Source organism: Ornithodoros turicata, chromosome 5 (assembly GCF_037126465.1).
Source record: "Ornithodoros turicata isolate Travis chromosome 5, ASM3712646v1, whole genome shotgun sequence".
Taxonomy (NCBI): domain Eukaryota; kingdom Metazoa; phylum Arthropoda; class Arachnida; order Ixodida; family Argasidae; genus Ornithodoros; species Ornithodoros turicata.
In genome coordinates, this window is record NC_088205.1 from 80310767 (window position 1) to 80323244 (window position 12478).

General features: G+C 45.2%; 2 protein-coding genes across 4 annotated transcripts in view; one reads left to right on the top strand and one right to left on the bottom strand.

Moving 5' to 3' along the window:
* The window catches only part of LOC135394949 (male-specific lethal 3 homolog), a 151391-nt gene that overhangs the window by 62758 nt on the left and 76155 nt on the right, over positions 1–12478 (bottom strand). The gene's annotated exons all lie outside the window — the stretch shown is intronic.
* The window catches only part of LOC135394950 (carbonic anhydrase-related protein 10-like), a 62584-nt gene that overhangs the window by 40514 nt on the left and 9592 nt on the right, over positions 1–12478 (top strand). For both annotated transcript variants that reach the window (XM_064626053.1, XM_064626054.1), the window contains exon 4: positions 7015–7209. In XM_064626053.1, the coding sequence (XP_064482123.1) occupies positions 7015–7209 (195 nt within the window). The remainder of the gene's footprint in view (positions 1–7014; positions 7210–12478) is intronic.

A 12478-nucleotide genomic window follows, 5' to 3' on the forward strand; every position in this document is an offset into this window, starting at 1 on the left:
TGGCTGGTTCCTGAGGGTGTTCTCGTAAATTAAATTGCGTATGAACGACGCACCGTTCAGCAAAAATATTTTGCACGATGGCTCATTATAGGTTTCCAGCACAGTGGTATAGCGAGACGAGAGGGAGAGGTTCGGGGGTTCAACCCCCCCCCCCACAAAAAAAAAAAGCTCATACCTTTGGGAAAGAGAAAACGGTGGTAAAATAATCTTACACTGTCAGAAAAAAAAAAGTAGAGTAGTTACATCTTTTGGGGCTTAACTGGCTCGCTACATATGTGATGCCCAAAAGGTTGTAAAGTTACACCCCTGGTTATGGGTGCAATGTTACACCCCATCCAAGTGTGTGACGTTTCCGCATGCAGCAGGTAACTACGCCACCTATCGAAGGGTCGAATAATAATTCGGGGCTTTACGTCGCGAGACAACTGCGATCACGAGCGACGCCACAGGGGTCGGGTCTGCGGATTAATTTCGACTACCTGAGTGTTCTTTCAACGTGCACCCAAATCTCCAACAGTTCCCACCGTATTCGGCGGGGTTTGAACCCGCGATCTCGGGATCAGCAGAAGGACGTGGTACCGACTGAGCCGTCGAAAGCGGCTGAAGAGACGCAGCATTTGCGTTAAATGCACACAGTCACAAGATTTTCAAGACTTTATCACCCTACCATAAAGGTGGTAACGAGGGCAGTTACACCCCTTGTGGTCTTGATCAAGGTGGTAACTCCACCGTTTCAAATCAAATCAAAATCAAATCAAATCAAATCTTTATTTCACTGTAACAGTGCGGAGACTCGGGGCAAAAAGCTGCTCGGGGCAGCTTGACGAGGTCCCGAGCTCCTACAGTTGGCAGTGGCATTGAGATGCATTTGAATATTAATACTGAACGCACATCATCTGAAAGCCCAACATAAGGCATCTACACTCTGATAGCAAAAAAAAAAAAAAAAAGAAAAAGAAAAACAATAACAATGATAGGGTTACGGAACAGCAACAGTAAGAACAAAAACACAAGCTGGTATTAACTCTTTTCGATGATTTACAACAGATAAAAAGCAGGGCACAGCAAAGCACACAAGTATTAAGATTGAAAGATGTCGCGAAGCTGCTTCCTACCATAGGTTACGAGACCTGGATAACATGAGAGTAAAAGCGGCGTTTGATAAGCAACCCTCTGGTCCCCATAGGTCGTCCTGGAAAAAGGGATATCCCATTCGTACGCCGTACGAAAGTTATATGTAGGCGTGGGCTTTCTCAATCTTAATATGTTAAGAAAACTCATGTTATTTGATTTGATGGCATGTTGGTAGGTTACCATGAGCTTATATTCACCATTATTTCACCACACTTTTCTCTTTTTTTTCTTCTGAGAGTGTAGTCTCCATGTGATGTTCACAGAGAGTGCTCTCCGAAAACATCTTTCTGGCTACACGCTAATAGAATAATAACAAATACATGCGCTACGCTACAGCCTCAGCAAAGGTGCCGTTGGCGAAGCGCGTCAACGAGGAAAAGTCAACACAGCGGCGCTGTGGGCTGTTGAATGTGCTCGACTTCAGCGCGCGTAGCGTCTTTGTATACGCTCGCTGCGCTCCCTAGCGTGCATAGTCGACTTTCATTTATGAGCAGATTCAAAAGAATTGCGTTTGTCGCTAACTCGGTTGCTGATGTTGCTGCAAGTTCAACGGGAATGACGACAGACGCGCCCATGTAAGCGCAAACTTGTATTTCGCCAGCGTTTACATGCGGGCTTTGTTCTCTTTGACGCGGGCTCAACCCCCGTTTTAACTCGACAGGAAAGCTTGTTAACGGGATGTGTACGTTTGTGCTATGGAATTCAACGTATGAAAAGGCTATATAGTACACGTATCTAAATCTGTTGAGCTTAGGATTTTTTTTCTTTTGATGCCCGCTACGACTCTTCGTATGACTAATCCAGGAGAAACAATGGGGTGAACGATCCAGTCTAACAAACGGGAACTGGTGGGTGCGTTTTCGGTGCGACTCTCCCACGTGGGTAGACTGGGTGAGCAGAATGGTCTAATTTAATCTTGCTGGCAGTACGTACAGCAGGAAACATATAGAGGACTCGTGAAAGTGAGCAACATCCAATAGTGAAACATCAGTCACTTAGTTGGAGTTGTTAGCGCGCGTCCTGGGCCGACTTCACGGGGGAACTGGGCCGACATTCGTCTGGAAAGTCTTCGTAAAACCCAGAAAAGAAAAAAAAAAACTCAGACAGCACAGCCTGTGGTAGGATTCGAACCCGCCACCTCCCAGTGTCTCGCATATTGAGAGGATGTTTTTCGGAGTTTATTATTTTCGGAGAATTCGGGGTCTTTCGTCGTTTATTATTTTTATTTTCATTTTGTTTTTTTCTGTAGCTGAGTTCATACTCGATATTGGGAGAGAAAAAAAAAATAGCGACAACTGTGAAATGACGTACTCACAAAAAATAGTTAGAAGCTGCGCTGAAAAAAAAAATAAAATAAGGAAAATGATTCGGCAGGACTTTCAGACGGTTCCCTTATATGTACTGGGAAATGGCTGAAATGACCACAAAATGCTCTCATGTCGAGTAGATTCACTAAATATATGGTGCCCCATTCAGGGACATCAATTGTCGAGGTGAGGTTGACCCGCGTTACTCGTATGCTCTAGGTGTCGAGTGTGCTCTAGTATGCTCGCTCTAGTATCTAGTATGCTAGTATGCTTTCGAGTATGCTCTAGGTGAAAGAGTGTTGCACAGTGGATTTGGGTCCAGAGAGCGGCCCTTCCGTGTCGCAAGAAGAACAAGAAGAAACAAACCTCATCAAACAGTCATCAGGGCCTGGTCTTTCTCGCTGAGCTCTCGGTCATTGAAAAACCCAAAAGCGGAGCTTTTTGTACAAATCTGAATAATTTTAAATTTTATCGGCGTCCGTTGTTAGATTATTCTTTTCGATAAATATGGAAAAAATCCAAAACCCTATACTTGTGGTGTATAGGGTATTCAACCCATTACTATGTCCGATTAGTGACGGCGATTATTATTATTTTTTTTCTGGTTCGTTAGGACAACGCAGATAAGCGAAAAGATGTGAGCACCAAAGAGTTGCAACTTGATTTTGCCAAGTAGCACAAAGTTCATAGCATAATACCCTTATTAGTTATTTGTGGCCTTAAAAGAAGATGCCACCGGTACGCTCTAATATGCTCGCGGTATGCTCGAACTTTCCTAAATGTCTTTGCAAATACCCTCCTTGCACAAGTAGAAGCCTAGGCTTGGACTAATAGGCTGACGGCACACCTCGACAGATATGTCACTGTGGGAAGTAGAGGGTTCTACCTGGAAAGATACATGTTGCTACGGCACGTGTGAGACTGCAGAGGCGCTTGGAACGGACCTATTTTATTTTCCAGGGGAGGGAGGTACGAACATAATTCGACAGTATTGACTTCTCTATGATTCGATGTCAAAGACGCCAAATCGTTACGGCACGACAGATACAACGCAGAGATTACCGCAAATGCGATAGGGAAAATGACGAATGTCGGAAAGCGCAAAATTCCCGGAAAGTACAACTGCAATTTAAAAGAAGAAAGGAACGGTGAGGTTTACCAGACTGATATGAGAAGACCAGGTATGATATTATACTCATTTTGATAATGTTTTTGTATTGATTTTTTAATCTGCGGGTTCGGCGTCTCTCGGGTCGCCATTTTATGTTCGTGGGGGGAGGTAACGTTTGATTAAGTTGAATGAGGCATAAAAAAATTAAAAATAGCTGCTAGTGACTCACACGCTACACCATTGGCCCTAAAAAAAAGGAAAAAGAAAAACAGGACAGGAAAGGCACGAACAGACAGGCCTCAGGGCAGGAGGCGCCCATATTTCGAACAGAGACTGTTCTTCTTCTGAGCACCGTCCTCATCATTGACATGGTATTTAAAGGGTTAGGTGTGACGGACAGGAAAGGGGCATTTGGCGTTCACAAGTTGAGTAAACATGTTTCAAGCATCACCATGCACGTTGACGCACCCAAGAATTACTGCACTTGAAACATGTTTACACACACACTCACAGTTGCATTATTGAAACAAAAACAAGTTTCACGCAGAAACGCACGCATTTCGTTTTCACTAGCTTTTGTTCTTCGCGAATCTCAGAGAACTGAATGCCAACAGAAGCATTAAAGGTCAATTTCTGTTCTTCAGTTTCCTTCTTTAACACTTCGTCAACCTCGAGGCATTCTTGTCTGGCATAAAATCGCTCAGTATTTGCCTAGTGATGATGATGATGACCACGCTTTTTTGCACAAACGTCTGTGGTGATTGCTTTACATAAATGTTCAATGCTCTTGTAGAGTGGTACGTGTTATTCTTTCAAAAGATGAGCCTTTCTGCATATTTCTGAAGCTGCAGCGCAGGGCTCCTAATCAATAGTATGATACAAATACGTTAATTAAAAAAAAAGAGAGAGTGAACTTCGTCTCTACTGAACCCCGTACACTGTCACTTGAGTTTTGTCACGAAGCAGGGGCTCGATTGCTTTGCAGAACAAGGACAGGACGGTTCTGACAATGACGTCACGAGTCACGAGAGCGCAAAGCGCTGGCTAATAAAATTCAGCTCTTAAAAAATTGACGACTTTAATTGAAATATATTGCACTGTGCCTATCCTGGTCATCCTAGGAAAGCGTATGACAACGTTTGCTTAGCTTGGCTTTGTGTTCGGACTGTCGCTTTCCGAAATAGATCTCGTACCTTTGGAAAACCTACCTGATTTATTGAGACCCATTGACATCGCTACTAGGGCTCGGGATCTAACACGTTTTTCCGACTTTCGTTTAAAACGTTTCCGTTTAAACGTTTTATACGCCGTTTAGATTCACGTATAGTCTGGAAAACGTTTCCTTACGAAACGTTTAAACGTTTTGTTAATGCGAAACGTTTAAGCGTTTGGTTAATGCGAAACGATTAAACGTTTTGTAAATGCGAAACGTTTAAACGTGTCGTTAATGTGAAACGTTTAAGCGTTTTGTTAAAATGAAGCGGTTGAACGTTATGTCAAGGTGAAGCGTTTAAGCGTCTTGTTAATACGAAACGCAACGCCTTTCGAAACGGGTAGCTATTTAAGCAAATTCTTATCTTTATTAATGGGAAACATGGACGCGCCAGGCATTACGGGGACAGAGACAGACGTTGCCCCGTTATGCCAGGCGCGTCCATGGTTCCCATCAGTAATTACCAACTACGCCAGTTTCTCACTGTGTTGTAAGTAGCCTATTACTTCAGTTCATATTTGGCTTGGCTTTTAAGCCGCTCTATCAGTGTTCATTTTCGTCGTACATTTCATTATGAACCGACGTGCTTCACTACAATTTTAAACATGTCGAGCTCGTAATGTCGGTGATAACGTTTGAATCATTTGGGTAGTTTATACTAAAAATTCCGTATTTACCTTCTTTACGCGAGTAGTATTTTGGTGAAAAGACCAACGCGGAAGATGGTCACCTTGAGCGACTACTTTATCCTGACGCATGTAACCTGCTCTTTCCTACTGGTTCCCATTATTGCACTCTAAAACCAGAACATTTGTTGGCGGACCAGAACATTGGCCAGAACAGAACACTGACCAGAACATTGGCGTGAAGAACCAATCACTGTCCCGAATGATATCATTCTTGCGCCAGAGTGGTAAAAAGGGGATGAGCACGACTTTTGTGGCATGATGCGCTGACGCGAATTCCCACAAAGAGCCGTACACCTCCCGTTATGAACAAATTGGGATGGAGAAAAGGATAACACCCAGAATTGTAATTGTGCTGGACGATGTCGATGAGATAAAGCTCCGTTTTTGGAGTGTCAGCGATCCTAACGCCATGAGTGCACGCGGAGCGTAGTTCGGTGTACGCTGCGAACGGGGTCGTGGCAACGCTCTATTAACCACCAAGAAACGGAATAAAATGCGCTCTGCGCTGTGACTGTTCTTTATTAAACACAAGACCGTCACAAATGAGCGGGACAAAGTAGCATGCCACTTTAACGATACCCTGCACTGTCTTTCAAGGAAAGTAAGCTGCAGTGTTTAGAGGAGGAAAGACAACGATTAAACGTCTCCTAAGAAAACGTTTATATATGTATACGTGCCGCTGTACGTTTATGCGAACGAAAACGTTTAAACGTATCCTGGGAAAACGCTTAAAAACGTATACGTGCTGTTGAACGTATATCTAACAGAACATGTTTAAACGTGTTTTAAGAAAACGTTTATCTGTGAAACGTGTTACAAAATGCGTTTCTTAAGAAAACGTGTAAACGTTTTGACGTTTAAACGTTTAACGTAGAGCTCTAATCGCTACCATAAAATCTACATGCCACACATTGTATTCTCGCAAAATATCGTTTCTTTACGAGACGCAGAAATTTCATACTACTAAATTACCTGTTTGGAGAAAATATGGCGTAATGATATGCGCGATCTGGATTGCGCCTGACAACATTGTTGCCCTACGATGGTCCTTATTCACCAAACTGCTGGCTATCGTGCAATGCGCGAGCGATGACGTCACCTTCTTGGTTGCGAAACCGAAACCTGTGTTCAGTGTAAACAGTTCCTTAGAAGATTCGTGAAAACACATAACGTTCGCAGACAGCATTTCTGTGTACCTATTGAATCTTTGAACGGTGTTGTCTCATAATGCAAAGTAAAATAAATATTTTTTTGTGTCCTGAGTGGTTCGTCAAGGATGACAGTGACTATCCAAAAAGGACGAGCAGTGCAACAACGTATCCTCCACCGTCTTAAATAACAAATATTATACAAGTTATATGCGTATAGATAACTGAATCATTCCGTTCGTCATGTGCTTAAATAACATACGTTCTTCAATTTTTTTTTCTTAATAACGGGAGGGGTAACCAACAATCCTGCGCTCGTACATCCACTGTATATTCCTCTAACAGTGATTATCTCTGCGCGGTACCAGTTTTGCTGTACTGTTACTTAAACCGCATTTCTTTCTACGGCCAGGTCAACGGCGTGGTGTACAACACAGGCCAAAGCGTGGTGTTCCGGCTAGACCTGGCCGGCGACCCACTGGGAGTGAACATCAGTCAGGGTCCCCTGTCTTACCAGTACAGAGTGTACGAGGTGCATCTGCACTTCGGAAGGACCGACGACAGAGGATCCGAACACTCCGTCTCTGGATTCGCATTCCCTGCAGAGGTACGCTTTTACCACTTTCTATGGATTTGCATTAACAACAACAACAACAGCAACAACAGCTTTATTTTTAAGATGATGAATGGGAAGTTTCATCGCCGGGGGTGATACTCTAGCCCACGCTCTTAAAAATGAACTTCACCGCATAGCACGCTCCTAGCCAACCATCATCTCGAGTGATATCGTTATCTGCCCTGATTTGTTGAGAACGGGAGGCGTACGCCTTTTTCTTGTGACAATTATGAGCTGCATAAGTGTCACAAATCAGTGCAGATAACGATATCACTCCAGATGATGGTTGGCTAGGAGCGTGCTATGCGGTGAAGTTCATTTTTAAGAGTGCATCGCTGATGGTGGTGTGGCGACTGAAATTACGAGCTTATCTTTAATTGTCATTCTCTTTTTGCCACCTTATATGTATTACGTACCCGTGGTACCCTGGTTTGTTCGATAACCTTAGAACTGTGATAACAAAGAGTTGTAGTACGGCGTACGCAATCGCTTTGCGTACGCACGGAAATAACGGATGTACACTCCGCATGCGTCTAACGTCGCTTTGTGCTTCACGTGTGCGCAGAGCGAACAGTTCATCTCGTTGCGTGCCCAAGAGTAATTGCGTACGCTACAACTAAAACTCTAATTTCACGATTGATGCGCTGGCTTCATTGCCACATATTGCGCAATGCGTAGTGACTACACCTTTTTTTTATTCCGCACTAGCACCGCGATACAACTTCGGCTATAAGGGGTGGACGGACGGAGACAGACGGGGAAAGGACGATAGGAACGAGTGGGAGATAAAGGGGTTAGTATACGTCACAGGCCGCCTTCAGGGGAAATAGTGCCGACATCTGTCCAGAAGACTCCTCCAGAGAAAACTTCAGAAAGTACAGCCGTATCGACTCCCGACTACGCCGCTTGTAGATTCCGTATCAATTCAGAACTTCCTCACCGAACAAAATTGCATTCTTAAAAATGAACTTCACCTCATAGCACGCTCCTAGTCAACCGCGTAATCTCGAATGATATCGTCATCTGCCCTGATTTCTTGAAGACGGGAGGTGTACGCCTTTTAGGTGACACTTACGCTGTTCATAATTGCCACAAAAAAGGCGTACGCCCCTGGTTTTCAACTAATCTGGGAAGATAACGATATCATTCGAGGTGATGAGTGTCTAGGAGCGTGCTATGCGGTGAAGTTCATTTCTAAGAGAGTGGGACCTGAAGAATAGTTTGGGCTGGCTGGCGTAAGTCCGTACTCGAGCGACCAAAGAAGCAATACACAAGACGAGTAACACACCGTCACATCAGTAAGACACATCATCATCAGCATCATCGCCATCGTCCTGCCCACCTTCATTGGCATCATCTTTCCAGGGGTTTTCCACCAAAGTAACTGGTGCAAGTGATGAAGTACGTCATGGGCAGACTTCGCGGAGAACGGTGCTGACATTTCGCTCACTGCCTCTGAGGAGAAAACCCGGAGAAAACGCCGAGACAGCGCGGTGCTTCGAAATCCACGTATATATACTGCTAGCGATCCGCAGCTCATGAATTAAATTCGTAACGCTCGAACCGCAAAGGGGCACGTCTTGGAAAGTAACGAGGATTACACGGCTCCGCGCGAGACTTAATAAGGTCAGAACCTTTGAGGAGGAAGAAGAAGAAGATGCAGAAGTTGCTGATGGCTGCCAACATTTTAACTAACCTCCAACGGGGGAGGGTAAAAGAGCTCACTTTACGCTCAGCCGACACCGACACCACGAGGGCAATTTTGTTTATTAATATAAACTGTAATGATAACACACACAAAAAATCTCATTTTCGTGCAGGCTACATTTTCTATTACGTGCAAACGTACACGAGAGAGAAAGAGAGAGAGAGAGAGAAAAAGGCAAAAAAAGGAAGAAAGAAATGCTCGCAGCAGCCTCTGCTTGCTTTTGTGCCCTGCCTCCTTAATCATAATTTTCTCAAAGGACCCCGCTTTCTTTCACGCTATGGAAGGAAGAAGAACTTATTAAAAACTAAAGAGAAAGGGAGCATTATGCGAAGAGAGAGAGAGCACCGATGTCGATGAAATATCAGGCGCACGCATGTTCATGTTCACGCCCACGCGGCCAAGACGCAGCTGCTCAAAAGCGGTCTCTCTTTCTTCTGTTTTGAACTTTCCTCGATTTTCTTTTTTTTTTCTTTTTCAGAGTGGATCGGCTTATTTAATGTGAGCACGGAAGAATAAAAAACACACACACACACAGAGTAAAAAGAGAGACGTGGAAGTTGATGCAAGTAGTACGCTTCATGCCTGCTTGGTTCCTCCGTTCGAGGACACTGAATAGCTAAACAAACGCCTTTCTTTATTTTTGGCGTTAAGGAACACACGCGAAAGGGAAACAATACGGCGGTGCGGACAAAAATTAAACACGCTGGGTAGATCGGATGAAGCCTTGTTGGGAAAAAGAAGGTTAAGAGAAACACGAGGCAGACGCCGAAAAAGGGGAACCATTTCGGATAATGTACGCAATTATAATGCGCGGGTTTTATGATCATTATGTTGATTAAACATGGGGTGGGTAGTAGTCTGTGCTACTTCCGTGAGGTCGACGTGAAAATCTTTTCTTTCTTTGGCCAGTAAAACTGCAAAATCGTTTACGAGCCCTTGCCGCCGTCCATCGATGCCACGCCACTTTCAGAAAGCACTGATGTTAGTGTCCCGTAATTTTTCTCCTCTTGCGTTCTTAAGATCGGGATGGAACCACATGCGATCACACACACACTGCAAGCATAACCGAACTCGTTCGAAACAAGTGCCTCGATGAAGTGTGGACACGCCGCCTACCAATACGCTGACATAGTATAGCCGCGCGCGCGATCGCCGAACCTCGCGCGCCTCCAGGGAAACCATTGGGACCCCCAGGCTGACCCATGATATAGTATCGTTGGCTTCGTATGGATGGTCCACGTCCATCGGAGTCGGTTCCGTCACCGTAGCTTTGTCCTCCACACCACTGGGACCTGCTGAAGTCGACCAGCCGAAATTTCGGTGCTGCTCTTCGACGTTTGTGCCAAGCCCGTGACCCTACCCACTTTCCTCATGTCTTGCTCTTGCACGGCTTTCTTCCTCAATCTGTAGAGCCAACACTCCTCCGCATCTGTAATGAGGTTTGCTCTACCTCCACCTGCGTTCCGATGGTTCTGCTTCCACTTTTTCACGACGTACTTCGACATTTTCAACTTCAAGGTTTACAACGTTTCTGAATTGCCGTGTGTCGCTCGGAGTTCTGGGATGTCATCCCGGTATTCGTACCGAACTTGAAGACGCATTTACGTCAAAAGGCCTGACGGAGCAGAAGGGCTCGAACTAGTACAGCTTGGGACAAAAGTTTACGGAACACGGCACTGGCGTATTTGTTCATCGGAGCGGTCCCCTGTTAGCTCTCCAGAACAGATCGAATAAGAAACAGGTGACTGGCTATTGTATCCATCTCTCAGTATGTTTGTCTGCTCCTGTTTGCTGCTAAGGTGTCGCACCAATGGAGAAATGCGACACCCTGGTGTTCCGTAAACTTTTGTCCCAAGCTGTACCTCTTGACTGCCGGTCGGGCGCGCTGACCATTACACCACGCTGGCAGGACTTCCTTTTGGCGCGAGGACTCGCTAAGGTTCTTCACTTCCCCCAGTCACCCTCTTCTGACTCTCTCCCGCGTGTTTTGTGGGAGGTAGCACGATGAAAGCGGTGTTGTTTAAATGGAATGATTGGCTTGGGCGTCATACCGTGTACTGCGACAACGCAAATAGAATCCCTACTTAATGTCGTTACGCAAAGAAAGCCGCCTCAAAACATAATTTCCCTCTCTCCCACGCTCCTCTCGCTGCGGAAATGGAAACGGCATCACGTGCGAGCGGCCTAAAACACGCGAGTGCTTCGTTGAATACCAAAATAACGCGCATTATACATCGCCCACGGATCCCGACTGATAGCCAGTCACGCTACGGTCACTCCAAGCCCACGCTACGCGCGAAGGAACGCCATGCCCGCCGACAATACCTCCACCTTCGTCACTAAAAAAAAAAAAAGAACAAAAAAAACTACGACGACTTATCTTTCATTATCGTGCTCTTTTTGCCACTAAGTCGCACAGAAGATAGGAGAAGAGACGAAAGAAAACTCGGAACGAACCTGCGTAGGACAATATTGGACTTTCTTTTCCAGTGCTGCGTGCAAGGGTGCCATCAATTTCTGCAAACCTGGTCGATAATTCCGCGAACAAGACGGGGAACAGCACAACCGTGGTCTCCATTGATTCCCTGCGGTCGGCTGACACCAATTACGCAAATACTGAGTCCTACGACGTCGTCTCATCGAACGGCGTCGGGGATAACGACTCATCCCCTCCCTCCTTCTCTCCCCACACCCACCCACTCACCCACCCACCCACTCTTAACCACCCCAAAAAAACACATTTTCTTGCCTCCCCTGCAGAACGGCGTCGTTCCGAAAGTCTCGCGCAGTCAATGCACGATCAATGTTGGCTTCTTCCACCGCTGTCTCTTCTCTCCTCAGCTCAGGTATAGCCTTATTGCACCTGGCTGACTGCTCAGTTAGTGAGATTTCGTACAACCCCCCCGGCCTTTCGACCTCTTTCTTGTGCGGAGTAGAAGAGGATGGAAGTCATTCTGAGAAAGCGCGCGGGAGAGATTTTTGGGATGGGGCTCCAGGGGCAGATTCATTGAGGCGGCGATGTTGTTGGATAGTGCTGTGGGGAGCTGAGCGTAAGTTGCGGAAGTCGGAGGGCGCCTCTTTTATTTGTTTCTTTTTGCGTACTTGTTAATGTACTCGTGGCTGAAACAAGGAGGTATTTGTACGAGAGAAGGAAGTTTTGAATGCACGTGGAGTTTAGTGCATTAATAAAATGATGCGCTTTAAGAGAGTGCGTGTTGAGCGCGAACGTGTACCGACACACGTTGAAGCAAGAGAACGTGAAAGAACATTTATTTGACGTGCAGGTGTCCCAGTTAAGGAGCACCAGATAAAAAGAAAAAAAAACAAAAAAAAAAACTCGATGTTCTACGCGAATGAAACGAACAATGTTTTAGCAGTCGCGTATCGTAGTCACCAGTATATTTTTCATTGTGCCTAATTAATTGGTTAGATAAGACGAAGCAGCTAACTCGTTAATAAAAATTTTTTAAAATATTGGTAAGTTAAGGAGAGTTAAATTAGAATATTCGTTTAAGGACCGAGGTGTCAATCAGAATATTGTAGAGCGCCACA